The sequence below is a fragment of the Scophthalmus maximus genome, chromosome 3 (genome assembly GCF_022379125.1).
Source record: "Scophthalmus maximus strain ysfricsl-2021 chromosome 3, ASM2237912v1, whole genome shotgun sequence".
NCBI lineage: Eukaryota > Metazoa > Chordata > Actinopteri > Pleuronectiformes > Scophthalmidae > Scophthalmus > Scophthalmus maximus.
In genome coordinates this window covers 25414815-25441881 of record NC_061517.1, presented here as the reverse complement: position 1 = coordinate 25441881, position 27067 = coordinate 25414815, and the positions used below count along the sequence as shown (strand labels likewise).

General features: G+C 44.5%; 2 protein-coding genes across 4 annotated transcripts; one reads left to right on the top strand and one right to left on the bottom strand.

Moving 5' to 3' along the window:
• Window positions 1-2131: 2131 nt before the first annotated feature.
• On the bottom strand, window positions 2132-17890 carry noxa1 (NADPH oxidase activator 1). Of its 2 annotated transcripts, none has more exons than XM_035638769.2 (16): window positions 17226-17890; window positions 15574-15748; window positions 14489-14571; window positions 12770-12878; window positions 10584-10718; window positions 10311-10418; window positions 10096-10155; window positions 9986-10023; window positions 9740-9878; window positions 8738-8806; window positions 7596-7683; window positions 7043-7137; window positions 5043-5203; window positions 4558-4666; window positions 3602-3725; window positions 2132-3434 (listed from the first exon to the last, which is right to left on the bottom strand). In XM_035638769.2, the coding sequence occupies exons 2-16, from the start codon at window positions 15745-15747 to the stop codon at window positions 3295-3297; spliced, it is 1632 nt and encodes a 543-aa protein (XP_035494662.2). In that variant the 5' UTR covers window position 15748; window positions 17226-17890; the 3' UTR covers window positions 2132-3294. The 2 variants fall into 2 exon arrangements, with proteins under 2 accessions (XP_035494662.2, XP_035494661.2); XM_035638768.2 differs by having other exon boundaries at window positions 17250-17885.
• Window positions 17891-19376: 1486 nt separating this feature from the next.
• Window positions 19377-26967, top strand: dpp7 (dipeptidyl-peptidase 7). Of its 2 annotated transcripts, none has more exons than XM_035638770.2 (13): window positions 19377-19534; window positions 20565-20691; window positions 20793-20932; window positions 21769-21932; window positions 22311-22446; window positions 22596-22677; window positions 23952-24118; window positions 24445-24505; window positions 24906-25024; window positions 25829-25985; window positions 26071-26135; window positions 26223-26293; window positions 26385-26967. In XM_035638770.2, exons 1-13 carry the CDS (start codon window positions 19457-19459, stop codon window positions 26494-26496), a joined length of 1479 nt encoding a protein of 492 aa, XP_035494663.1. In that variant the 5' UTR covers window positions 19377-19456; the 3' UTR covers window positions 26497-26967. The 2 variants fall into 2 exon arrangements, with proteins under 2 accessions (XP_035494663.1, XP_035494664.1); XM_035638771.2 differs by having other exon boundaries at window positions 19380-19534; window positions 20589-20691.
• Window positions 26968-27067: the final 100 nt, after the last annotated feature.

Below are 27067 nucleotides of genomic sequence, written 5' to 3'. Positions count from 1 at the left end.
GGTGCTATACAAATAGTCTTATTAATTGATTGGTGAAGAGTAATTACATAGTACAAATATTACTGTTACTCTACACTTACTCCACTGTCATTGTTCTTTGCTCAATTCATAACGCTTTATACATGAACTCAGATATTGCTCTTCTTTATATATATATATATATATATATATATATATATATATATATATATATATATATATATATGGAGGACATAGATGATATTAGCTGCTGGGTTTAAGGGGCTGCCACGGCCTGAACATTATTCGTTTTGAGGTGTTATTTTAGTAGAAGAGCGCCAATCGATCCAACTTTGTTTAACGTCTCGTGAATTCCAATATAGAGGAGTCGCATTGTGAGATGAAGCTGTGACCGTGGTGATGAAAGGCTGATGCCATCAGAGTTAGAAGAAAAAAAACATGGTCTCTGGAGCTGTTGGTCCACGGAATTTCGTAAAGGGACAATCGGATTCCTTGGATCAATGATTCCACAAAATCTGTGCATGCCAGGCAACGTCCTTCCCCTATATGAACAAATGACAGAATGAGTTGCAAGGGTTTTCTACCAATAGCACACAAGAATAATCTGAAAGAATTTCGGTCAGCCCACAATTTCTGTGTTAGTTAGTTCTCCAAGGCAGAACGTTCAGTGAGGTGAGAAATTCAGAGCTCCAGAGTAACAGCTAAAGGCTGAAGGGGAATCATTGGAGCTGGTATAGATCCTTGTTCACGAGTCGATCGAATCGTGGTGCATCGAGCATGTGTATCACAGAGGAAGCAGCTGCTTCACACACACAAAAAAGAAGAATTTGAAGTTTGCCAGATGTTTTCTGGACAACGTGGGATGTAAAAAAAATGCTGTCATACATAAAAACATCATCTCGGGGGCGAAGTACGATGGGAAAAGCATCTGCCTCTGGGCCTGGACAGCTCACCAACATCAAGGGGGGAAATGTATTGGAGTTTATCAGTGTATCTTACGGGATAATGGCCGGGTGTCTGCTCACAAGCAGAAGCTGGTGATGCAGCATTAAGGTTAAGGTAACATTAAGGTAAATCTACTACAGAGCAACTTCAACAAAAGGAGTCAGATCCGAGCTTATTTAAATGAGCTGCACACATCGGACGTACTCAGAATATGTCTGAGCTGACGCAGCTCTGCGGGAAGAACAGTCCAAAATCTAACGGTTCACTTACTTTCTCCAACAGCGCCGTGCATGTTTAATGGCTGCATTCAATAAAGACATGCAATATTATAAGTACCTTAAAGGTGACATATTATTAAAAAATCACTTTTTCAGTGTTTGTTTATCTGTGGAGCCTGCCGGCCCACAAACTGTAAAAAAAGACCACCATGTCGGGTTTTTTGTGAGCTGGCTAAACCCTACAGCCTGGCTCTGAACCACTGGTTCAGATTTCTCTCCCACTGTGATGTCACAGTTGGACTCTTTTGGGGGTAACCCCGCCTGAAATCTGAGAATCTCTACTTTTCTGGTGAGGTCGAGTGACACTTCCTACACATTTTGAAATCGGTGGACCTATCACAACAGTCCGGGCCAGCTGGCCAATCAGAGCAGACTGGGTTTATCGGGAGGCGGGGCTAAATGAAATCCAGGCCTTTCAGACCAAGGGTGAAAGGAGGAGCTGCAGGAATGGGCAGTGTGAGAACACTGATGCCTTTTCTGAACATTAGAGCATGTCAACCTATTTCAAGTTGTAACACAAATTAAAACTACGAACCGGAATATGAGCATAATATGTCACCTTTAAGCACCTAGTACTGTACCTTCTGTCTGTACTAAGATGATTAACACATTTTTATCCAACAAAAAAACAGCTGGATCCAAAGGGGGTTCACAATTTTTCTCGCCTGCACCAGTCTACCTGTCACATGACCACTTTCAGACCCTCTGGCGGAGACAGATTTCAGGCCAGCGTGACCGAAAAAAAATCACAGATTGAGTCTCATGAGAGCGTTTAGCGTCCCTGCACTCTCTGAGTCCCCTTCCTTCCCTTTGGCAAACTACTGGCAAGTTATTTGAACAACCAATAACTGTAATGAAGTTCCTGGACACTGTTCAAGTTTGCACAGCTCATTCCAGCTCCGTCACAATCAAGTGTCTCGGTGGCCTCCTTCATTGCAAGATACTTTTATTCATTCTTTACGTTCCAACTCCACACAGCTGAAAGGATACGAATGAGATTACATTACACATCTTCAGTAACGTCATTGGGAAAACATATCAGAATACAATGTTCGCCCCCATGGCAGTGCACAGCGACCTCAACACACTTAAAATTCATTATAAGCCTGTGGACGTAAGCCTGTGAACTTTAATTTGATATAAAATTGAATGGAAATATCACAAAGTTTGATATGGTAACAGTTTAAACCTTCATTTTAATATCATACTGGAGGCATCCATCCAGCCATCATCAATAGCACTTATCGGTTGTGTTCGTGGGGGGCTGGAGCCGGTCCCACGCCCACATTCTCACCTGAAGGCCACTTCAACCTAAGTTGACTGAGGGACGACATGCAAACAAGAGCATGTGTATTTCAGTTTGTGCGGTGACCTTGTGGACTGGACTAAACCATGAAATCAAACAAAGCCATAATATAATACAGTTCAAAAATACATCCAAGTAAACAATATTTGACCGTTAGAAAGGAGGAAGTTAGTTAGATAGTAACTAAGTTTAGTGTACTGTTGTACAATATGTTGTTGTATGACCTGCATTCTTGCAGTATGTATACATATATTAGTTTTTTTCTGTAATAATATGATATTGTAAAGTTGGGGCAGGACTATATAAGCACTATGCTTCTGCATGTTCCTTCTCGAACGCATCCTTGTTTTGTTCTTTGACCGAATCGGAGTGATTTATCTGTTTGTGTTTATCTTTGTGTTTTCATCAAATTTTTTCTTTGTTGTTGATTGTACGAGATACATAAAAATAAAATCAAACCTTCTTGTTGTGAGGGGACAGTGATAGCCACTGCACCGTCTGCCGCAGGAAAATTATAGAGAAAAAAACATAGGACATAGAAAAGTTAAAAAGTCAAAATTAAGTTAATATAAACGTACTCTTCAGCACCTTCATGGACGTCCAGTGTACCTTCACTCTGAGCCACTATAGCAACGTTACGGTGATACCATATGGGACAGAAGTTATTTTAAATCTCAATAAAATCAGTGCTGACTTAATGATGCACTGAGAGGGAGGGGGGGGGGGGGGGGGGGGGGGGGGGGGGTTCAGTTGTTCTGGGCCTATAAACAGCCACCGTTAACGGGTTCACTGGGCATTACTGTACAGTGTCTCTTCGGCCTCGAGGACTCGGCCCTGGGTGAAGTTGGCGTCCTCCCTGTAGGCGAAGCAGCTGGGGAAGATGCCGATATTTCCCGCGCAGTGTCCCTCCAGCCATTCCTCGTTAACTGTAAAGAGTGAGAAGACAGAGAGCCGGAGGAGTGCGGGAGAGAGAAACACAAGGAGACGTATCTGAGCGGGGGCCGAGGCAGTGTGGAGAACCTTTCACGCGCCCGGCGGAGATCAGAGACTCTTTGTCCACTCCGCCGGAGGTTGAACCGGCAGGGGGCCTCACCTTCCCCGAGGATGTCCACGGTGTCCCCTTCGCTGAACTCCAAGTCCTCCGGGCCCTGAGCGGCGTAGTCATAGAGCGCCACCATCTGGTAGAGGATGGTATAGTTGACCAGGGGGTCCTCTCTCTGAGGCACAGCGCAGGGGAAGGAGGGTACATTTTCATAAGCTTATAGCAATAAAGTAAATAATTACCTGGTTCCTATTTCTAAGGGGGTGTACAAAAAAATATATAAAGAATTTGATGATGTATCCTAAAAAAAAAAGATAATACAATATAATCCTTTATTGATTCCCTGAGGGGAAATTTTTGCTCCATTTGACCACAATCACCGTTTAAATATGAATATAGGTTTCAGTGCTCGCAATATCTGCTATTTAAGATTCATGGTAAACAACAACAAAATTGTGATTGTGATTTTTCTTTTGTATAATTTAATTTTCTTTCAGGCCCTGAGGTTTTTGAACCGTGTGTGTTGTGGAGAGCAACCAGTGATCAGCGTTAAAAGACGCCTCGACTTCAAGTCAAGAGCTTCATGTCGTTACTACAATGATCCTGATATGGAGATTTTCGTGGCTTAGATTTATTTTGTTTAACTTTGTTTTATTCTCTGTCACTGGATTGTGAGACGAGCCAGCGTTTAGATATATTCGTCCAATAGAGTAGCTCCACATATAATCTTCAAGTATGGGACTCCACGACTTTGACTCGTGACTTAAGCTCGTCTTTTTTATCAAGGACAGCTGGTCTTGCATCTGGTCTTGAAAATGTGTGTGTGTGTGTGTGTGTGTGTGTGTGTGTGTGTGTGTGTGTGTGTGTGTGTGTGTGTGTGTGTGTGTGTGTGTGTGTGTGTGTGTGTGTGTGTGTGTGTGTGTGTGTGTGTGTGTGTGTGTGTGTGTGTGTGTGTGTGTGTGTGTGTGTGTGTGCGTGTGTGTGTGGCTGTGAGTCTGAACGCTCACCTGACACCACAGGGTGGCCCTGCCGGCCTCAGCCACTTCCTGCATGGTTTGGTCTGGCTCCGCCTCCCCTCTCAGTGGGATCAGCACTTGGGAGCCATGTGGCTTTTGTCTGGTGAGACAGGGAACAGTATATATTGTCCATAACTATGTGCTCATATGGGTACAATCACCTGCGACAAAGAAACAACGTTTTATCTTTTTAACTTTGAATGAGTTAATTATTGTTACAGTACATAGGATCCTACTCCTGCGTATGTCGCCACCGGCCCACCATAGTCTACAATGTCCCGCCAGCGTTCCACTATTATCCCAAACCCGTCTCGCGATGATCCTCTGTGTCCTATATCTAGGTTGTCAGACAGTGGAGCCACAGGGTGGAGTGGACAAAGAAAGAAAGCGTATTTTTAAAGAAACGAAGCATGCACTTGCGGAAACTCGGGGGGGAGACAGAAGTGGGTCGGCCGGCCGGCCGGGCGGGCGGTTACCTGAGGCGCAGCTGAGACGCGGGCTGGCCCAGTTTCTGTGCAATCAGTCCCTTCACGTCGCGGTACGGCGCGTACAGCGGGACGGACAGAGCCACGGTGTACGTGTAGTGGACCTTCACCACCACAGAGCCCAGGTCCTCCACCTCAGCTGAGCCGGCAGGCTGGAACCAATGAGCAGAGACACCTTCAGATATAATAATCCTACAAACCTTTATGTGAACATTTTGATTCGCTCCAGTCTGACACTCTTGTCTTTTTTTTGTGTGTGGAAATGAGAAAATAGATACTCTTGCCTTCAGAAACAAAACAAGACGTCGATTCCACTGTAAGAAAGATTTGTCCCTTAAGATCAAATAATCTGTATCGCTTTGGAAGGTTCCTAGCTGAGTGACATGACGAGAGCTGCTCTCTAAATGATAAGGAAAGTAGCTTCAATGCCTCCTATCTTATGTCCTTGAGCACAGTAAACAAGTGGGCCATCCTTTTACGAGAGGAAGAGGAGAAAGGGCTCTCCCGCGGTTCCTCGCGGCAGCAACATTCAAAGTGACGCAACGTTGCGGTCGCACCGGGGCAGACTCGAGTAGATACGGGGAAAAAAACACAGAAGCGGTTTCATTCTTGTGCCAGGATCCAAAACGGACGGAGATCCCCACGCGACGTCGTCACACCGAGCTCCAAAGACGAGAGCGTAGTTCACAGTATGACCGTTATAAGATAACACGTGCATAAACATTATTCAAATCCCCCAAATGTGGGATGGACAAAAAAGAAATGCATCTTCTTACTAAATATGTAGAAAAGAAGACGCAACTGTTTTCATAATTGCTTGACTTTCTCTACTTGTATGTTCCTTTCATTTGTTATTTTAACATGTCCATACTGTTTTACACAGTTAGGTTTTTTTTATGTTCAACATCTAATTTGTTTTCATGTCCTATGAGCAATTGACAGCCGGTAACATATTTTCTTAGGTCGTGTGATTCTGTTTTGGAACTTAACTTGCATTGGAGCCACACAACACTCGAGTGTGTCACTGTTATAATTAAAGTTGGAAGAAAAAAAGCCCTTCCTTGACATTACCCCATGAAAAAAAAAAACGCAGCCCGGGACAAATCGGACATCTCAAGAAGTGTGAACGAATGCCACTGAGATTTGGGGAGGGCCAAAAAAACCAATTGTTCCTTCCGCGGCAGAGCAGACATGATAAAATGCTCTGTACGGTGCCCGCACGAAGGAAGACCCCCACCAAAGATCTGGGATGGCTCCGTATGAGCAAGTCAGTGTCAAGTATTTTCGAAAGGCAGTATCCCCGGGCTCCTTATGTAGAATAAAAGGTCGCCTGTCTCCCTCACCCTCCATGTCTGGCCTTGACTTGTGGTGACGCTTGAACCCGGTGTATCATAGCGCTTCGCGTTTCGTCACAAGTGCAATATTTCGTCCTCATCACAGTTCTCTGTATCATTCGGTTGGTCGGACCTCCGCGCGGTCAAGAAGAAATAGCCATCTCATGTCACTCATTTATGAAGCCCTACTGTCGACGCTTCCACACCAAGCTAGAATCTTACGTTCCCTTTGGACATTTAAAAACTTTATTATTTAGTGGTTTTTTTTATGATTATTGGAACTGTTTATAATTCCCTGTTGTTGTTGTTGTTGTGATTGTGTTGTTGATTGTAGTATTATGAATGTTTCTTGTTCTCAGGTCTCTCTTGAAAAAGAGATCCTAATCTCAATGAGACTGCCTGATCAAATAAAGATTTAATAACAAGATTCATGTTAACCGTCTTTAACCAAAGTGCCTTCGTCGCTTTGAGCACGAGCACGGGCGGGACCACTCCGTCGCTCCGTCCAAAACATAATCCAGCCCGTGGTTGGATATCTGCTTTTTTTTTTATATAAATGTAAATTCTAGGAGAGCGCGTTACATAAGCTGCAATGCGCGAGGCTGCGGAGAACTTTTCGACTGGCACAGAGGAAACCAGGGGGGGGGGGGATGCTACCTGGTCGCCGGCTGCGTTGGGAGGCTCCGAGGCTGGCAGCGCGGCGTGGGTGGCGGCGGTGTAGGATGGAGGTGGAGTGTCGGAGGTAAAATGTTCTGCAGGGAAAAAACACAGTACGGGTACAGCCTGAGCACACACAGTACAAGTTTGACTATTCCCTTTTATCATATACGGTATACTGTCATAGGATATATCAACGGATGCACAACTATTCTTGATGCTTTCCCTTAAATCATAATACCACATGAACTGAGAATTTAAAGAGGCCGTAGACTTGTTCCCTCGTTTCCTATCTCTCTCCAGACTGTCGGCTATGAAATAAAGGGCATCCATCCATTATGAATACCGCTTTATCCATTAAGGGTCTCGGGGCGGGGGGGGGGGGGGGGGGGGGGGGGGGGGGGGACCTGTAAGTGTCAATGATGATGTTACTGGTACAGAAGTTCTTGCGGGAGCAGGTCAGAGAAGGTTTGAGATGTCGTTCCTCAGGAAGGTTTTAGAATAAACGCCTGGTAGGTGAAGGAGGAGCGGTGCGAGCGTGATCCCTTCTTACCCCGGGGAGGAGCCGCGGGGCTGGACTGGCCCTTCGGACGGGTGGGGGGCTTGAGTCCCGGCGGGAAGGGGATCCCACTGGGGAACTTCTGCGGAAGAGAAAGACAGAAGGGCTCAGAGAAACATGGGACGTTCACGCTGTGCGTCGGCGTAGTTTTGTTTTCACGTGTCTCGGTGTGTGTGTGTGTGTGTGTGTGTGTGTGTGTGTGTGTTTCGGTGTGTGTGTGTGTGTGTGTGTGTGTGTGTGTGTGTGTGTGTGTGTGTGTGTGTGTGTGTGTGTGTGTGTGTGTGTGTTTCGGTGTGTGTGTGTGTGTGTGTGTGTGTGTGTGTGTGTACAAAATAACTCAGTATACTAACAGTATACTCAGTATACTAACAGTATTCAATAACTCAGTTATTCAATTACAGTTACTCAGTAACAACACAGGGACGGGTCTTCACCAAACTGGGTGAGAATATTATTTGGGGAAGGTACAGTATGTCCAGATGATAACTTTTGGAGGGAATGAGTCGAAGGTCAGAGGTCAACAAAAGAAGTATGGCCCGTGAAAAAAACACATTTTCTGATGTCATTTTCCACAAGAGAAGACAATCCAAAGCTTGTATTGATTAGAAAATGCTTCCCATCGTATTATATCGTGACGATACATAAGTATCCTCATGAAAAAGTCACAAAATGACGTCATATCGTGTCGTAATGCACTGACTATTGCAAACGACGGGATTAGAGACACGATCTACTGCTATTTGAATTAAGCAACCATTCGTCATCATATGGTTCAAATGAAGTCACGATGAAAATGGCACCATTACACAATAAAAAACGTCGTCCGATTGGGGCACATACATCTCTGATGCCTTTCTATTATACAGTGAAAGGTACACCTTCATTTATCCCACAGAAGGAATCTTGGTTGTAAGTAATAATCTTGTATCTGTCAGGGTTTATCAACTACTGCAAATTTGTCTTTTTAGAACACTCTCCTGCATTTACCGTGAAATTTACTGTGACTTGTGTCGACATTCAAGCATTGAAGACATGTTTGTTAAGTCTGTGCGTCAGTGTGAGTCTCCTCTCAACACAAGCTTGAAATGTATCATTATATATATATATATATATATATATATGGATAAATACATTACATTTTCCTTTTTGCCTTTGGACATCTTGACATCGACAGGATCAAGCAGGGACACTGGCAGAAGTCCTCTCTGGGGGGGAAGAAGAAAAAAGACTAAAAATAAGATACTGATACATTAAACACGCTGTGAAAAAAAACAGACTGATACATCAGCTGATACACATACATTGGCATTGATTCCTAAGAGGATGTTATCAAATCCTTATGACAAAGAAATGCAATTGATGTTTTACAGCAATTGATGTTTTACAGTTTAACCACAAACTTTGTTATAAATAACAATAAATAAAGAGTAAACGCAAATACAACCAAATATATAGAACTTGGATTAAGAATATAGCTGCTGGCTCATCAACCAATGAATCAGTCGAGCTCTAGTGAGTATTAAAAAGTGCAATTGTGTCTATCTGCGACTTTGAATGTCACTGCCAATCAAACATGAAACACCGAAGGCAAAATGACATTAAGTTTTAATAAAAGTTTTAATAATAATAATAATAATAAAGTTTTACCAGTTCTTTCTACACTGCAGGAGAACCGCTTTCATCTGCATTATTTTTTTTAATTCACACGCTTCATTTTTCACTTTTGCCATGACACATTCAAGAGGTTTAATTCATACGGAAGATGGATTTGGAGCTCGTCACTCGGACAGAGGCGTGGCGAACATAGTGGAGCATCTATGCGCTGTAATGCTCTTCTCAGATCTCAAAGGGAGTTCAGATATTGGACCTACATTCAGCGAGTGGATACGAACCCGACTCCGAATCACTGCTGATATTACTCTGTGTCTGCTGGACTCGTTGAAAGTGACTGGGCGCCATCATATAAGGTCTTAACACGTGAATGTTGTGCGTTCAGCCTGCTCTGCTGACCGCAGGTGACCGCGACAATAAATCGACGCGGCTTTGAAATCTGCCATAGAATGATAGACAAGTCCTTGTAAGATTTAAGCTGTACGTCCGGCTCATTCCAGATCTGCCTCCTCTCCCTCTCCCCTCACCTGTCCGTCGTATATGACAGTCGCCATCCCGTCCCTGTCCTCCTCGCCGAACAGAAACACCATGGCCCCGCCCGGCACGGTCAGCTGCCCTCTGCCCCGAGCCATGTGGGGGCCACGCACGCGCATGTAGCGAGAATCCCTGGCGGGAAAAAAAAAGACAAAGAAGCGGTCGCTATCCTCAAACTGTAACGGCGCCGGCTCCGGCTGACGCTGCTGCTTCTCCGACTGCTCGGCGATCCTACTCACTGAGCTCCGTCCAGCCTGGGCTCGTAGAAACCGGGTTTCTGCGGAGCAGACAGCGGCGGTTATCAGAGGGAATAGAGCAACGGCAGCGCGTGCGGCGTGGTCGGTCTCACCTGTGTCCGCAGGGGTTCAAATCCGCCAAAATCATCATTGGGAATCATGGAGGAAATGACCTACGAGAAGAGCGTAATACTTCTAATTCTTTATTATTCTTTCTTTTTTTTTAAAACCAACTATGATTTACCCATGCATTGCTTTGGAAGTAATTGGAGAAAATTGGGGATTCTTAGCAATTATCATTCTTACAGTGAAGACCCTACTACTGTACCTTTGCTTTGCCCAGGAAGTCTCTCTGCTGCAGCTGCTCCACGTCCTGTTTCCGGGGCCGGAACACCTCGCCCACAGGCACCAGCAGGGCCTCCGGGAGCTGCTTCCCCTGCGATCAGAGGCGGCGGCGCGGCCGAACGGGTCAACTCGCCGTTTCCCCGCAGGACAACACGAACACAAGACCGCGCGCGCTCCTTCACGTTTCGAAACCTTGGGACCGCACCGAGTTTTGTCAATGATCGAAATCCAAACCCCAGCCCGTCGTGACACTCACCATGACGCCGTCCAGAGCCACCTCGATGTTCCCCCCCCGACCCCCTCCTCGCTCCTGGGCGGCCGACAGCAGGACGTCCCTGGCCTGCTCCCACTGGCCCATCCGACAGTACACAGCTGCTGCGTTATATAAAACCTGGGGGGGGGGGACACACGACACATCACAGTTATACAACTCCATTAATATTCATGTGACAGTTGTCTAAACCCCCCCAGTAGAGGATTCATCACCGCTCCCCGCAGTTAACGTTCCTCATGGGGCCCAGCGCCAGTGACTCAGTGATTACTTAACTCAAATTTCTGTGTTCTCCAAAGTTGCTGTCTGGTTTTTAGAAAAGAAAAAAAAATAACAACCTCCCAAAGTCTAAAGACGGCGGGGGACGGTGTTCTGTCTCATTATTTGAGTATTCACCAGGGTGACATGTCATTCAAACAGCCAGAGACCTGTGCCAATTTCACAACAGCACCATCCGAGAAATGTGGCGGGCTGCATTGCTCATCCTTTTGTTTCATTATTACTCAAATGGAAATTGTGAAACGGAAAGGTGCTCCGGTGAAGTCCGTTCCATTTGTTCTCCAGCTTCCTGAACCACTGCTCGGTGCGATGGCTTCTCCCGTGACGGCAGCAGCTGCTTCTGTCACAGCCAAGTGCTTCGGAGAACTGGTAGAGTTAGCTGGGAGATTTCTGGTCAATTTGAAACAAATTCCCCCCGACTGTCCACTGATGTTTTGTACAATCGCTCCACCCTCAAAGTCTTAATACGCCCATGGAAACATTGTGATGACTCAAAGGTACAGTGTGTAATATTTAGAAGAAATGAATTTGCGGAAATTTAAGGTATCGATTGGACTGCCCCAGTTGGTTGCGGGTTTGCAACTTTACCACCAGATGCCGCCAGACAATTAAAAAAAAAATTACACACCGGGGCTTTAAGTCAGAATTAGAATTAGAATCAGAATCTGTTTTTTTGCCAGGTAAGCAACAGGTTACATACCAAGATTGTTTTTGGGGGTGTTATTAAGGTGCATGTAGCAGTCAACATATATACACAGAACTACAAAAAGAATATAGAATGTTTGTTCCTTTTACTTACACCCACTGATTTACACCCACTGTGAAATCCCCCCAATGGAGACGCACCATTTCGCAGGAAGTAGCAGTTTAAAAAAAAAAGAAAAAGAAGATTTCAAGCGACCATCACATGATTTTTCAAATTCCATGTTGATAGTAGCCATCACCGTAAACACGCTAAGCTGCCGCTGACCAGGTACAAGCACAGCTGCATTGTCTGTGGGAAGCAGCGGCAGCACGTCGTCCATCATCCCTGTGAGAACTATGTGATGTTGTGCAACCTCTTCTTCGGCCTCAATCAATGGGGCTTTGTCGGCTCGTGCAGTGTGTGTGAGTGTGTGTGTGTGTGTGTGTGTGTGTGTGTGTGTGTGTGTGTGTGTGTGTGTGTGTGTGTGTGTGTGTGTGTGTGTGTGTGTGTGTGTGTGTGTGTGTGTGTGTGTGTGTGTGTGTGTGTGGCCGTCGAGCTACACGACGAAGGTGATGACACGCCAGATCTCTCCATTGTCCGTGCCTCACCGCTGACAGACGTCTTGGGGGTAGGATTTCATTGCAATGTGTCCGAAGAAGCAAGGTGGAGACTGGGGTTTCCCTGGGTGAATATGCAGGGGGTGTGGTGCAGTGTGTGCGTGTGTGTGTGTGTGTGTGTGTGTGTGTGTGTGTGTGTGTGTGTGTGTGTGTGTGTGTGTGTGTGTGTGTGTGTGTGTGTGCGCGCGTTTGGGGACTTCAACCTGATAACACTCGAACAAAGACAGAAATTGAGGAGGTCGCCACGGGTAGAGACGGACTTTTGAGGGTTACAGTTGGGGTTTGAGGGGGTGGGTGTGCCATTTATTTGTGGTGGTTAAGGTGAAACGTGTGCATGTGTGTGTGTGTGTGTGATCCTGTCTAATGCTACCTTTGAGGACACATTTTTAACTAAAAAGCAGTCAACTGGGGGCAGTTTATCCAATTTGGGCTAAAAGTCGAAAAGGCTAAAATGTCCCCAATTGGAAAAATTTAGATTTTTGGTATCATGGGTGAAGTAAGGTTTAGTCTAAGAAAATGAGTGTAAGTCTATACGCAGAGGTTACCTGTGTGTGTGTGTGTGTGTGTGTGTGTGTGTGAGCTTGTGCCACCTGCCAGCTGTAGAGTTTGAATCGCAGTCCCAGCTGTGTGTAGTCAATGACTGCGTTGCCTCGCATGTGCTTCTGTGCCCAGATGCAGTCTGACAGAGCCTCCTCCAACCTGTGGACGGAGCAGTGCAGGAACCAGACAAAAAGTGAACACATTGTTAACAGGTTGTTTTATGTCTCTTTTCTTCCCTGGGCGCAGTGCATTCCTTCTGAGCTGCTGCTGTCTGCCCGCCGAACCTCAAAGTGACCCCCAGCGGCTGTGCTTGCAATCGAGATATGGAGTTATTATCTGGTATTTAGGATTTATTGTCTCGTTATCCTACAGGTAACAAAAGCTCTCCTTTTCCCGTGATAGCAAAATAATAGCTAGTCATGACGAAAGGATAACTCGCAATCTCGAGAATACAAAGGTTTGTCTCCTCCTCTATGACTTATAATATTTAGCCCATCAGAGGACAGGAGAACCGTGCCAGCATAGAGGGTATCTTGACAGCAGTTGCGTTGATGAACGCATCAGAGTGTATTTTAATCAAAGCCAAAAAATTGCATTGTGTCTTTCCATCCCAGATAATAATCAGATAAATCCTCATTATTACAAAGGAGAGGCACCAGTCTTCTGTGTTATCTCCAAATAAGGAGATAATAACTACTTATAACCAAATTAGGGATGTCCCTATCTGGTATTCCATATCGATGTCAGGGCAATATTGGCCAAAATGACTGGATCGGATATCGGAATAAATGAGAAGTTAAATCGGATCCAATACATTACAGTAATCCTACAAATAAATGCCTATTTGCATATCTACTAAGCCTTGAACGTCATTCCAGGATCATATTTTTATGTTAATTTGTTATTATTTAATTAACGGATCACAGTTCAATTAGTTTTTTGCTTGTTTGAACGGTGCTGACCATAAAACATTCTGCCAAAAGTTCTTTGAGAAATAAAACAGCAGTATTCCAGAACTCAGTCATGTCTTCCTTTAGGGGAGTTGATTATTTGTTTCACAGAGTATGAGGTTTTAGATGACTAGGTAAAGCAAAGTGTATCCTGAACAATGCACTATTAATTATTTATTTTACAAGTGGGGAAGAGATTGTATCAGATTAGTATCGGATCGGTATCGGCAGATGCTCGAGGTTGCATGATCGGTATCGGATCAGACAAAAAAGTGGTATCGTCCCATCCCTAAACGAAATAATAACTCATTATCTCAAGACAACGGCATTTAAAAAAATAAAAACATTTGCAAGCCGTTCTCGGCTTCCGTACTTTTCTGGCCGAGGAAGAGTATAGCCTCCTTATTATATGACAATATGTTGTTTTTTTTGTATGAATCACATAAACAAGATCAAACGGCAACTGGTAGGAAGATTTCATCTTTTAAACGAGCCCAATGCTGCTTCCTCCTGTTACGAGTCTTCATATTCAGCTAAGTAGTTTCATGTTCAAAGTTATGAGAGTGGTTTCACTCTTCTCGTAAAGCTTTTTGTTAAAACATTCTTGCTCTTTTGCATTTTTACTTTATCAATACATGTGGTGCAACCGCTCTTCTCTGACGTCCTGTGCACTCAGCCTGACTTCCTTTGTATAACTGATAGTACATAGGTTTAACAAAATGTCTGACCAATCGCTTGGCAGTCCCAACAGGAATTGCATCGCGACAAGGGAGTGTAGACTGTATCCGTCAGTATTCTGGACTGGGCGATGGCTCCTACCTCTCAACCTGCATCATCACTGCTGCTCTCTGGAAGAAGCCAACGGCGAGACGTTCGTCCTTGACGATGGTGAGGTCTAAAGCCTGCAGATCAGAGAGGGGAAAAGGACAATCATGGTTGGATTCTTTCCTCTTTTTTTTGCAGTGATGATATCCAGACTGATGTGCTTTGGACAATAAGCAGCAAAATGTAAGGTAATAATGTCAATGGGAGCAGATGCAGCTGTATCACTTTGCTCAAGAGACCGCTGCTGGAATTCTGACACTCCAGTGACGAGACAGCAGAAGGGTCCATCACAGACGTGCACTGCTGCCATCTTTGTTCACCCATTGGAGCTAAAACAATTCCGATTTCAGCAAAGGTCAGTGAGTCGGGTGGAGCCGATGGCAAAGAGCAATGCAGCATACTTGGGGGAACAAGTATCTATGCATAGCAGCTTAATGGTGCTGATGGAGGCCTCTTGGCATTCAGAGGAAAACTCTAAACTGGCCGTAAAGGTGTGAATGTGTGAATTGTTATTTGTCCCTGTTAATTCGCCCAGTGATGGACCGGAGGTGGACTGGAGGTGTATCCCGCCTCCCATCCAACGTCAGCTGGGATTGGGTCAGCCTGGATGGATTTGTTTTTAGGAAAGTTGTTCAGGCTTCTTCTTGTGAATACGTGTTGTTTTTCTGGTTACTTTATTTGACTGTTGTGCGAAGAGTTAGCCTGCTTTGGATTTACGAATGTTATTGCATTTTTCCAGAATTAATTGTTTAAACCAGTTGGATGAAAGCATTTTCCCAATGTTTTGACTAAAAAGCTCATTTTTGGTCTGGACTTAAACGTCACGAAAATGTTTTTCTTCAACTAAGATGCAACTATATCATAGAAAATGACTCAAATTAAAGTTTGAGGTTGATTAAATACAACTAAAGATCATGGACTAAGAATAGCTGGCAGAATGATTACTACTTGGGGGCCATTTTGTTTGGGACAGAGCCAATACAACATACAACATGATTTAACTAGTTTGAATCACTTCGAAGTACAGTATGGACGGACAGTTCATCCCATCATCCAGCAAATCACAAAGCATGACGGACCTTCATGGCCAGGTCCAGCTGTCCCAGGGCCAGGTGAGCTGAGGCGGTGTTGAACAGGGTGCGAGAATTGGGCTCGCTAATCTGCTTGAGTTTCTTCAGAGCTCCTTGCCAGTCCTTGGCGTCCACGGCCTGCACGGACTCATCCCACAACTGTAGTAGCTCAGTGTAAAGCATCCTGAAGAGAGAAGCACAAGAATAAAGTGTCACAAACACAAATGTACAACAATGGAGGTTGTTGCTGGCTTTGGATTTTTGGGGACTTTTTTAAACCTTGCTGGATAAAATGATTTCCATTGTCCTTAACTTCTAACAGTGACATTTTGGACTTCAGTGAAAGATAAAACAAAATAAGAAGTGTTGCAGTTCTTCTGACTAAAAATCTCTGCAGTAGCTTCAGAGTTGATCCCAGATAACTGCCACACAAGGGATCCAAGGGTGAACTTTTACTGACTGACTCGTTTTAGAGTGATAGTACAAATTAGTGGTCATGATACCAGAATTTATACAAGATCACTTTTTCAGTTTTTGTTCACATAAATGTGTGTATCTGTGGAGCCTGCCGGCTCACAAACTGTGAACAAAGACCACCCTGTTGTTTGATTGTGAGCTGGCTAAACCCTACAGCCTGAAGCTCTGAACCATTGGTTCAGATTCCTCTCCCACCGTGATGTCACAGTTGGACTCTTTTAAGGGTTACCCCACTTGCAATCTGATAATCTCCATTTCTCTGGTGAAGGGGCGTGACATTTCCTACACATTTTGAAAACGGTTGACTAGTCAAAACAAACTGGGCCAGCTGGCCAATCAGAGCAGACTGGGGTTTATCGGGAGGGGCGGGGCTAAAATAAATCCAGGCCTTTTAGACAGAGGGTGAAAAGAGGAGCTGCAGAAATGGGCAGTGTGAGAACACTGATGCCTTTTCTGAACATTAGAGCATGTCAACCTTTTCAAGTGGAAACACAAATTAAAAGTATGAACCTGAATATGAGCATAATATGTCACTTTTAATAGGTAAAGGTTGCAAACGAACTAAGTAAAGTAACATTAGCTGCCTGGTAAATGTAGCAGAGTTAAAGTATGACATGAAATGTAAATATTCAGATGACACAAGTGCCTTAAAATTGGACTTGCTGTAAGTACAGTAAATGTAATTAGAAATGTTACACTGCTGCGGAAAAAAAAAATGGATTATAAATTACAGATTTATTATTTTTGCCACCAATAAACAGCATATGGATGCAGCTCAATATCAAAATAAAGTAAGAAATAGAGGAAAATAAGGTTATAAACTCAGTATAAATATAGTTTGAACGATTTGGCAAAGGTGGGAAAAAAAAATTCCTTAAATTAAAGGAGATAAGAGAACGGCAGGTGTGAGAGGTGGATGGACAGAGGAGAATAAGGAAGAATGGAGGTTGGATCATAGACGAATGTGTACACTGATTTCCACACCAAACCGTACCTGTTAACAAAACGAGTGGGAAAGACAAAAGAACAACAATAGGGTAAAAAAAACTACCATAAAAAGAAAAGAGAAACCAACAGGGAAACTGCACTGATGTTAATCAATAACATTCTGGACATTTTCACAGGAATACTTCCTCGTACCACACCCAGCGGCTGTGTGCACACTTTTAAAAGTTCTAACCAACCTGTTCCTGATTCAGTCTCCTTACCTGTTGCTCCTGAACGAGAGGCCGCTGAGAGTTCCGTCGGTGACCAGCTCTGCCTCGGTGCCTGCTGCCCCGCACACTGTGCCTTACAGGGAGAGGAGAGGGGGGAGAAACAAGCCTCCTGCAGAGACTCCACCCTGCTGCTACAAGGAAGTTCTCTATCCACGCTCCCCACAGAGGATCCACAGAGGCAACGCCGGCCCTGGAATTCACCTGCCAAAGTGGCCCGTACACGCATGGCAATTGCATGAGTCACGCGCGATTTCATTAAACGTGGGGCTATTATAGTGACTCCATGGCATGCTTTTGTTTTGGTTTTTACTGCAAATCATTCGCACCTTGTCAGGAAAATTGTAAGTGCACCAAATTGACAGTATTTTCAATTGTCCCGTGTGGAAAAACTAGAATCTGTGTGGACTGGTACAGAGAGTCCATGCGTGTGAAATCCTGTATTACCTGTGTAGTAACAATGGAAGTTTGGGTTTCTATGCCGGGTGTAAGTACACTGAGTCATTATATCATGCTAACACACTTGCCTGGAAGCTGTGGAATGACATCACACAGATACTGATATCTATTCAGGGTGGCCTTTGACATCTCTTTACGAGGATCGGGAAAGAAAGTCGGGAGAAAAATCACTGTCCTTTCCAGAAGTCACAGCTCCCTGAACAATGACTAATACAGATTGATAAGGCATAAGAAAAGGGGGGGGGAACGGGGGGGCGATGTTGCAAGGGGTGAACCCTTGCATCATCGGTTTGGTCTCGACTAACTTGCTTCGCAGGTTGTGTTTGGTTATGGCAGCCTGTCCACAGGAACTCCTCAGATAAACCCAGCACTGCATGACTTTCTGTGGAGGAAGAAAAGTTCTAGTAATCTCGACCCTCAGGTGAAGGCAGCAGTACAACAATGTAAAAAAAGACTGGTTTAGATGCAATATTCCTAATAAAGAATACGAGCCGTAGTTTAAAGATTTTTGCTAAACGGCACCTGTCAGTGTTATACACTGACAATACTGGATGACTGAATTTAATATTGTACCTGGTCAACTTTACATACTGATTTTCTTACCTCTTTTACTATTGTTGTTTCATGAATATATAATATTATTTAAATATAATATTATGTTTTTTATGATTTGTATATTACGGGGTCTTTAGAGTTAATTTACTCATTTACATATAATATAATCAGAATTAATGAAGTTCTGTTTCCATTTCACAACCGGGACATGGTGCAGTTCATGCTCCCAAAAAACAACAACGGTGCAACCAAAATGATGAATGCGTAAAGTTTCTTGTGGTGTGTGATGTCACACATATTTACAGTAAGGTATTTCAGTATGTAAGGCACAAATCTTATCAATATTTCTATCGCTTCTACTTACCTATATACAGTACAGAACTTAAAGGTGACGTATTATGCTCACATTCAGGTTCATACTTTTAATTTGTGTTACCACTTGAAAAGGTTTACATGCTCTAATGTCCAGAAAAGGCATCAGTGTTCTCACACTGCCCATTCCTGCAGCTCTTCTTTTCACCCTCTGTCTAAAACGCCTGGATTTATTTTAGCCCCGCCTTCTGAAAGGGCCAGTTGGCCTAGTCTGTTGTGATTGGTCAACCAATTTCAAAATGTGTAGGAAATGTCACGCCCCTTCACCAGAAAAGTGAAGGCCGCAGGCCGGGTTACCCCAATAAAGTTCGACTGTGACATCACAGTGGGAGATGAATCTGAATTAGTGGTTCAGAGCCAGGCTGTAGGGTTCAGCTGCCAAAAAAACAGGGTTGTCTTTTTTTTTTTTTTTTTTTTACAATTTGTGGGCTAGCAGGCTCCACAGACACACACATTTATGTGCACAAATACTGAACATTTTGCATAATATGTCACCTTTAAAGAAAATTTGCAGTAAAACACTGTTAGCCCATAAAGGTTAAGTTCTGGGTTTGCAGGGAGCCCTCCCCACACGTCCCGGAAGTTACAAGAGCGGAAGTAAATTGATTTTTGTAGTTTTCTGCTTGAGCTGGCCAAATCTATGGAGCAGGCTCGTCTTCTGAAAAAAACCCCCAAAAGAATGGCGGTTGATACGAGGCACAGTGAACGCAGCACGGAGCACAACACAAGTCATGTGACGCGTGCGGTCTGCGCAGGCGCAGAGGGGCGCCGCAGAAGCAACTCGCCGTGCTTCGAGTTTTCAGTGAATCGTGAACATGAATGAGATGTTTGCTCCTCTCGTGCTGACAGTGATCGTGTTCTCTGTCGGGGCGCTGCCGGTCGCTCGGTTAAAGGTAAAAGAATCAGTTTCCGGTGTCCGCTCCCGTGTTGTTTGTGTGACACATCTGTTGCGCTGCTGTTCGAGAAAAGCGAGGACCTCTACTTCCCCTCATCGCCTGTAGATACCGTTAATCACGTCTTAAAACGTATATACGACACGTGTTATATTGATACAGTTGTGTTTAATGGTCGTTACGTCCACGAGACGTCCAGGGGATGAGGGGAAGTAACAACAAGGGTGGCTTTGATACAGGGCCGGCCCGAGGCATAAGCGAACGGGGGGCTGCTAAGGGCCCCCTGGCCACCAGGGGGACCCACCATGCCCAACGTAGCTATAGTAACGATACAGCCAGTCAGTCAGTCATGCAGTTGATGGAGTATAAAGTTCAAAAGATAAAGACAATGTCACCAAAAAAGGACGCGCATGACTAATTTCAATGTTTTACCACAAACATTCACCGGCTGTTTAAGCTATACATGAAACATAAAAAATAGAATTCTGCTTAGGGCCCCATATAGGCTACGGGCTGGCTCTGTCCGTTCATAATGGTAATCAATCCAATAGATGTGATATTTCTGTCCAACAGAGAGACCGACATTGCAATGCATAGTGTCCTGTACCTTTTAAAAAAACATAGTTTGCTTATGCCCTCGGTCCGGCCCTGATTTGAAAAGAAAATGAAGAAACTGATAAAAGAATAGAATGATAATCTATTTGCAATTAATGAAAAACAACTAAGGTGAAAGCCGACTTTGGAGAATGGAGCTTTAGCATCAGCTACAGACCTTCGGTCACATCCTGTCAGTGTATGTATGGTTTTCAAATTTCTGTTAAGTTTGTAGTTTCTTGAATGGAGCTTGGTTTTGCAGCACGTTCCCCTGGAGTTTCCAGGCAGATTTCTCATGCAACACAAATTAAACCAAATTGTCTTACGGAAATCTTTTTCTTTAAAGTTCTGGTGTGCCAAGTTTTTAATGAATAACAAAGTGATAATGTGTGCTGCACTTATTATTACTTATTTTATTTTTTTAAATTTTCCCCAGTCAAGAAAACACGATGGATTCCAGACAGAGCCGCAGTTCACAGAAAAGTATTTCACTCAGACTCTGGATCACTTCAACTTCAACAGCATGGGGAACGGGACGTTCAGTCAGCGTTACCTGATTACAGGTATAAAACAAAAAAACAAACGTGTTCCTGTCACAAATATGACGCACAATTGAGCAAAATGACTCAGTGTGTTCTGTTGTTCTTTCACTCTCTCTCTTCAGATAAGTACTGGAAGAAAGGCTACGGTCCGATTTTCTTCTACACGGGCAACGAGGGCGACATCTGGGAATTTGCCCGCAACTCCGGATTCATCACAGAGTTGGCAGCTCAGCAGGGGGCCCTCGTCATATTTGCTGAACATGTAAGAAAGCGCAGACCGTGTGACGGGCAAAGGGGAAGTGGGTGGTTTCGGTTTGTCTCGCACCGTCCCACATCCCTCTGAATTTTGCAAAGGCTGCTTTGGTTTTTACATTGTCAGCTGCTCGAGCGATAAAAAACGACCGACCATTACAAAAACAACCCAGTCAGCTCCTGAAACTCTAAAATGGAGGAGCTCATGCTGGAACTGTGGCCTCAAATCTACCTTTTTTATACTCTTAATTTGAATGTTTTCACACAGGATCGCAATAGAGCTGCAACCGTTAATCCATAAATCGATTGATAATCGATATACTAACTAAAATTCTGATTGATTTCAGCTTCTTAAATGTGAATATTTTCTGGTTTCTTTGCTCCTCTGGGACAGTAAACTGAATATCTTTGGTGTGTGGACAAATCAAAACATCATCTTGGGGTTTTTGGGAAACATGATCGACATTTTACGGACCAAACAACTAATCAATGAATCGATAATGAAAATAATTGTTGGTTGCAGCCCTAGATCCCAGTGACTCTGTAGATGAACATTCATTCATTCATTCGTCTACCGCTTTATCCATTTAAGGGTCGCGGCTGTAGATGAACATGTCTAGAGAAAAAAGACGTGTTTTTTTTAGATTATCTTTGGGTCTTCTTATCTAAAGGGCCACACTGATACTGAAATATCTTTGACATATGCTGGCATCGAGTGTCAGGTCACATCTGTCCTCCTGACAGCTCTACGGCTCAGAGGAATCAGATGACGGGGTTTGATACGCTGCAGCTTTTGAATCTCTGATCAGGCTCTGACCGCCCGCTGCCCTCCTCCGCCTCTTTCAGAGGTACTACGGCAGGTCGCTGCCGTTCGGCAAAGACTCCTTCGACATCCCTCGGATCGGCCTGCTGACCGTGGAGCAGGCGCTCGCCGACTACAGCGTCATGATCACCGAGCTGAAGCGGCAGCTGCCCGCCGCCGACTGTCCCGTCGTCGTGTTTGGCGGCAGGTAGGATCCACCCAAGTGGACACACGGCGTCAAAGAGTAACAAGCCAAATGTGATCCGGCTGTCGTATCCGATTTTCACTCAACTATTACGGTGGCCAAAGGAATTTAACAATAACAATGTTATCACAATATCAATAATCCTTTTTTTTTTATTACAATTATCGCGATTATTGCGACATTCACAGATCCAACACAGTTTTTTGATTTGGAATCCTTCAAGCCAAACTATAATCTTTCAAACGCATCCAGAGGGAGTTGTGGTACCATCTGTTAAAAGATTTCCTCTAAGATAAAAGACCCTTGAATGATGTCTCTTGCGTCTGTCTCGGGGGGGGTGTGTGTGTTTCCTGTCTGACTGTCTCCCCCTCGTCTCTGCAGTTACGGCGGAATGCTGTCAGTCTATATGAGACTCAAGTATCCGAACGTCGTGGCTGGAGCTCTGGCGGCCAGCGCCCCCATACTGTCCACTGCTGGGCTGGGAGACCCCCGGCAGTTTTTCCGAGATGTTACGGCTGTACGTCGTCTTTCTGTTGCTGCCCACTTTTGTGATATTGAGGCAGACAATTGCACGACACTGTTCCCTCAGAACACTTTAGCGAAAAAGAATCATTGACTTTACTCACACACGTGCATGTCAGCTGACAGCTTGTTTCTCCTTCCAAGGATTTCGAGAGTGTCGCCCCTGAATGCGGAGACGCCGTGAGAGGAGCTTTCCGTCAGCTGAAAGAATTAGCCGAGCGCCAAGGTAAGTCTGTCTCGAGAGAGAGGAGGGCCTTCGTCCTCTGTAGAGAAATGACAAAATGTATTTTGGATCAATTATCTCAAACCGCCCCGATGTGCAGCCCTTGGTCGAGCCTCTGGCTGAAAACCGCTTTCTTCTGATCGGCCGAACATCCGGTCGAGCGGCGGCGGCGCCCCTCGGCGCTCGTGAGCATTTCCTCGTCCTCTCCGTGGCTCGGAGGCTCTGAAAGTAAAACTGTTTTCAATTATTAGCAAAAAATCTGATCTGAAATGTCAGAAAATGAGCAGAAAGGAGATCCACAGCAGGTTGTAAATATTTCGCCCATCACATGCTTATTGTGTGACACAACTGTGGATTCAGACTTTCGTTCATAGTCTGTATTGAACATTTTTCTACATATGCTCCCGGTCAACATGTAGTTGTACATGTTGGAAATTGGAAAAACTGAAATGGAAAAAACAATCTGCTATGTGGAAGGACAGACACGCTTAAGTTGCTCATAAAATGTTATTCTGATCTGGACAATCCCGACAGTACTGTAAATCTGCTATTTAAATCAGTTATTTGCTAAATGCTGGACTACATTAAAAACATATAATACTACTGAAGGAGACTGCTGGTACACAGAGTTGTGTTTGGAGCAGATGACCGGTCAGTTAGGTTCCTTTCACTGATCTTGAGGAAATACTCTGTATTTTGTGTTGCCGAGCGGCTTGAGCGAGGAGTGAAGAGACCAGGGGTGGGGTGGAATCGTCAGATTTGCTTTTGATAAATCTTGAAATGACCCGGAAGTATTTCATCGGCAGCCATGATAAGAGCTGTTCAGATTCTCTAAGTGCTTAGGAAAGGTGCTTCAATGCTTCCTTTCCTATCTCCTTTAGCATAGGGTACATTGGACTTCACTACGCAAAAGGAAAGGAGATTTAGACGCCCCACAATTCATTGCGGCAGCGATGTTTAACGTGACGCACCATGCACGGACGTGAATTAATAAAGTAGAGGCGGAAGAAGGAGAAGAGTATGAATATGACCCAGAAGAGACGCACGTCATCATGTAAGTTAGTGTTACATATGAATCATTTACATCTGATGTCACACGGTGGTAAAACACACTTTTGTATTTTGTAGTCCTAAGAAAATTTGTAGTTTCACCACGGCAGACGCACGTCAATAACACCCCTGGAGATGCAGGACGTCCTTGTATTTCTATCTTTGTACGGTAAAGTCAGCGGTACCTGGATGTGGAATATGAACATGAGCTGTTGTTTTGTCACCAGATTACAGTCGCATCCAGTCCGAGTTCACTCTGTGCGAACCTCCATCGTCTGCTCAGGACGTGCACCAGCTGTACGGCCTGCTGAGGAACGCCTTCACTATGATGGCCATGCTGGATTACCCCTACAGCACCCACTTCATGGGCAACATGCCCGCCAACCCTGTCAAGGTACACACACACACGCACGCAAAATTGTAAGGAGGTAAAATACATCATTGGTTTTATTTGTAAAATATTTAGTTTGTTTGTCCTGCTCTGCCCATAAAGAAAAGATGAATACCACAACCTTCACTCGGGAACAAAAATCAAAAGTCTTCATTACGCTCAGAGAAATACAGAAATAAATTGTAATCAACATATACAAAGATCTGACAATATAGTTAATTTAAGATTTAAGGGGGAAAATGAGCCAAAAATGAGAACAAGTGAGCCGATACGACAAGATGAGACATGTTCCCGATCGGTCTTAACAGTGACGTGACTTTGGTTTTCAGGTGGCCTGTGACACCATGCTGAGTGGATCGGACCTACTCGCCAACCTCAGGAACTCAGCAGGTAAAAGCAAAGAACACGGCCCCATCTAAGGCATCCAAGAGCTGCAGAGAGTGAAAGTACGAGCTCCAGTTGTTCAGATCAGTCACTAGAGGGCACTGGCCAGTTACAAATACACTCCGCTGCAAATGCTGAGCCTCTTTGGGGATTCAATCAAACGCAAATGTCCCGAAATCCGTCCTGCATTGTCATGAGGAAAACCTCAGAGCCAGAAGTCTTTAGTGTAGTTTGTACTTTGTGAAACTGGTGTTCTCTGCCCATGCTCTCTGGTTTCCGTGAAGTATTGATTCATTTTGTGCGCCTGTCCACTGAGTTCACTGAGCACCTGCTGGGATTTGATCCAGAATCTATACGACCCTAAAAACCCAGACACGGAAGTAACCTTCACGTTTCCACCGTGCAGGGATCGTGTACAACGCTACCGGGGAGCTGACGTGTTTCGACCTGTACAGTCTGTATCTGGAGTGTGCGGATCCCACTGGATGTGGACTGGGCTTCAACAGCCTGGCCTGGGACTACCAGGTAACTCCACACGGCCCAGCATACAGTAGATAAGTGTACTGTACAGGAATACTGAGCAGTGTGGGATCATTTCAGGTTGGTATCGGGTTAACGCTGTGTTAAAAGGAGATGGATTTATTGTGATGATATCAAATATTTTCTCCCCTGCAAATACTTAGGAGACTTTCAAATTGCTTTTGGTCTCGGAACAAATACTGGCACCACAAAAAAAGTTCTAATGTCAAACTGGGAAACTACAACCTACAGTCCTTCATGCGTCTCCTCTTGGAATGGATGAGATGAATCTACAGACATTTTAATACATTTGTAGATTGTAATACATTTTATTCTAATTTATAAAATGATTAATTTAAATGGAATGTCAGTATATTTAATATATCGATTAGTATTCGTCTACTAAAGTAATCGGCATCTATTTTGATAATCGATTAATCGGATCAAATAGTTTTTATGAAAGGAAAACTCAATATTCTCTGATTTCAGCTTCTTAAATGCGAATATTTTCTGGTTTCTCTGTGACACTAAACTGAATATCTTTGGTGTGGACAAAAAAAAAAACATCACCTCGGGGTTTTGGGAAACACGATCAACATTTTTCATCATTTTATGACATTTTATGGACCACACTGATCGTTTAATCGAGAAAATAATCTACAGATTAATCAATTATGAAAATAATGACGTGACTTCGATCCGGGCAGAAATTAGGAGCCACTGGAGGTTGACGAGAGCAATACCTCCCCTCGTTCGTGTTCTTCATCTTAACAGTGACACTTTCCCCCTTTGTTTCTGTGGCGGTTGCAGGCGTGCACGGAGGTCAACCTGTGCTTCGAGAGCAACAATGTGACGGACATGTTTCCTCCCATGCCCTTCACCCAGGGGGACCGCGAGCTCTACTGCTCCAAGCGCTGGGCTGTGGTTCCGCGACCAGACTGGTTCAAAACCCAGTTCTGGGGCGATGGTGAGCACCACGGTTGCCAAGAGACCCACCGGACATGACCATGTTTCTCTTTTTGCTTCTTACGAGCTCTGCTCTTGCCGTTCAGCCCTCTCCACAGCCAGCAACATCATCTTCTCCAATGGCGACCTGGACCCATGGGCGAACGGAGGGGTAAGAGATCGAACCGAGTCAGTAGGCGCCGCCGAGCCGCGAAGCCGCCGCTGTCAGCCTTGAGTTTATCGGCTCTCTGCTCTCTAGGTGCGCAAGTCCCTGAGCTCGTCGCTGATAGCCGTCAACATCCCTGAGGGAGCCCATCATCTGGACCTGAGGTAGAGCCAGACGTTGGCCCCCGAACAGTCGCCTTTTCACTCACAAAGCAAAACCTATTACCTGATATTTCCCTGTTGTCGCCTCACGCAGAGGATCCCACGATGCCGACCCGGTGTCAGTGATCAGCGCCAGGAAAACGGAAGCAGACGTCATCGCACAGTGGGTGAAGACGGAGCGGAGCAGATTACATCCGTCACTTTAAAGCACAGCCTCCGATCAGGCCCGTTGCCACATGCCGGACACTGAAGGAAAAAAAAGATTGATATCATGTTAATAATACGCATGATAAGGTCACGTAAATAATCCTGCACCTCTTGAATAATCTCGGTTTCTTTCCATCATGATGCAGCAACTATCTGGGTCACACACACTCCAACTCCAACTGGGTAGGCATTAGTTATGGTTATTATTTAGACTGAACAAAACACTAGTGGATCGTAGGAGCTGCTCTCAGCTGAGTTACTGTACATCATATATTCTCACCTTCCATGGAGGCCTGCTCTTCGTCCGGTTTCCAAACTGTACACAGGCAGAAGCGTTTGCAAAGCGTCATTTAGCCTTGACGTCTTCAAACGGCCCGTTTCTGTCCAACCGACGGCCCGAACCTGTAATTCTCGAGTCAAAACTGTTTCTGCACAACTTGCAATCTACTTGATTAAATGAATGATGATCATTTCAGCTATACGTTGTATACTTTTCAGGCACAGGAACAAAGTCTATTCATCAGAGTCATCGACACATTGATTCACAGAAAATGTAGCGAGGGAACCAGA

Coding starts and splice junctions, on each gene's coding strand:
- dpp7 (XM_035638770.2), top strand. CDS start 19,457: ATGAATGAGATGTTTGCTCCTCTCGTGCTGACAGTGATCGTGTTCTCT. Junction 20,692..20,792: donor TCAGCGTTACCTGATTACAG/GTATAAAACAAA, acceptor CTCTCTCTTCAG/ATAAGTACTGGAAGAAAGGC. Junction 22,678..23,951: donor AGAATTAGCCGAGCGCCAAG/GTAAGTCTGTCT, acceptor TTTTGTCACCAG/ATTACAGTCGCATCCAGTCC.
- noxa1 (XM_035638769.2), bottom strand. CDS start 15,747: ATGCTTTACACTGAGCTACTACAGTTGTGGGATGAGTCCGTGCAGGCC. Junction 10,419..10,583: donor TGGCTCTGGACGGCGTCATG/GTGAGTGTCACG, acceptor CTCTGATCGCAG/GGGAAGCAGCTCCCGGAGGC. Junction 3,435..3,601: donor CGTGGACATCCTCGGGGAAG/GTGAGGCCCCCT, acceptor CACTCTTTACAG/TTAACGAGGAATGGCTGGAG.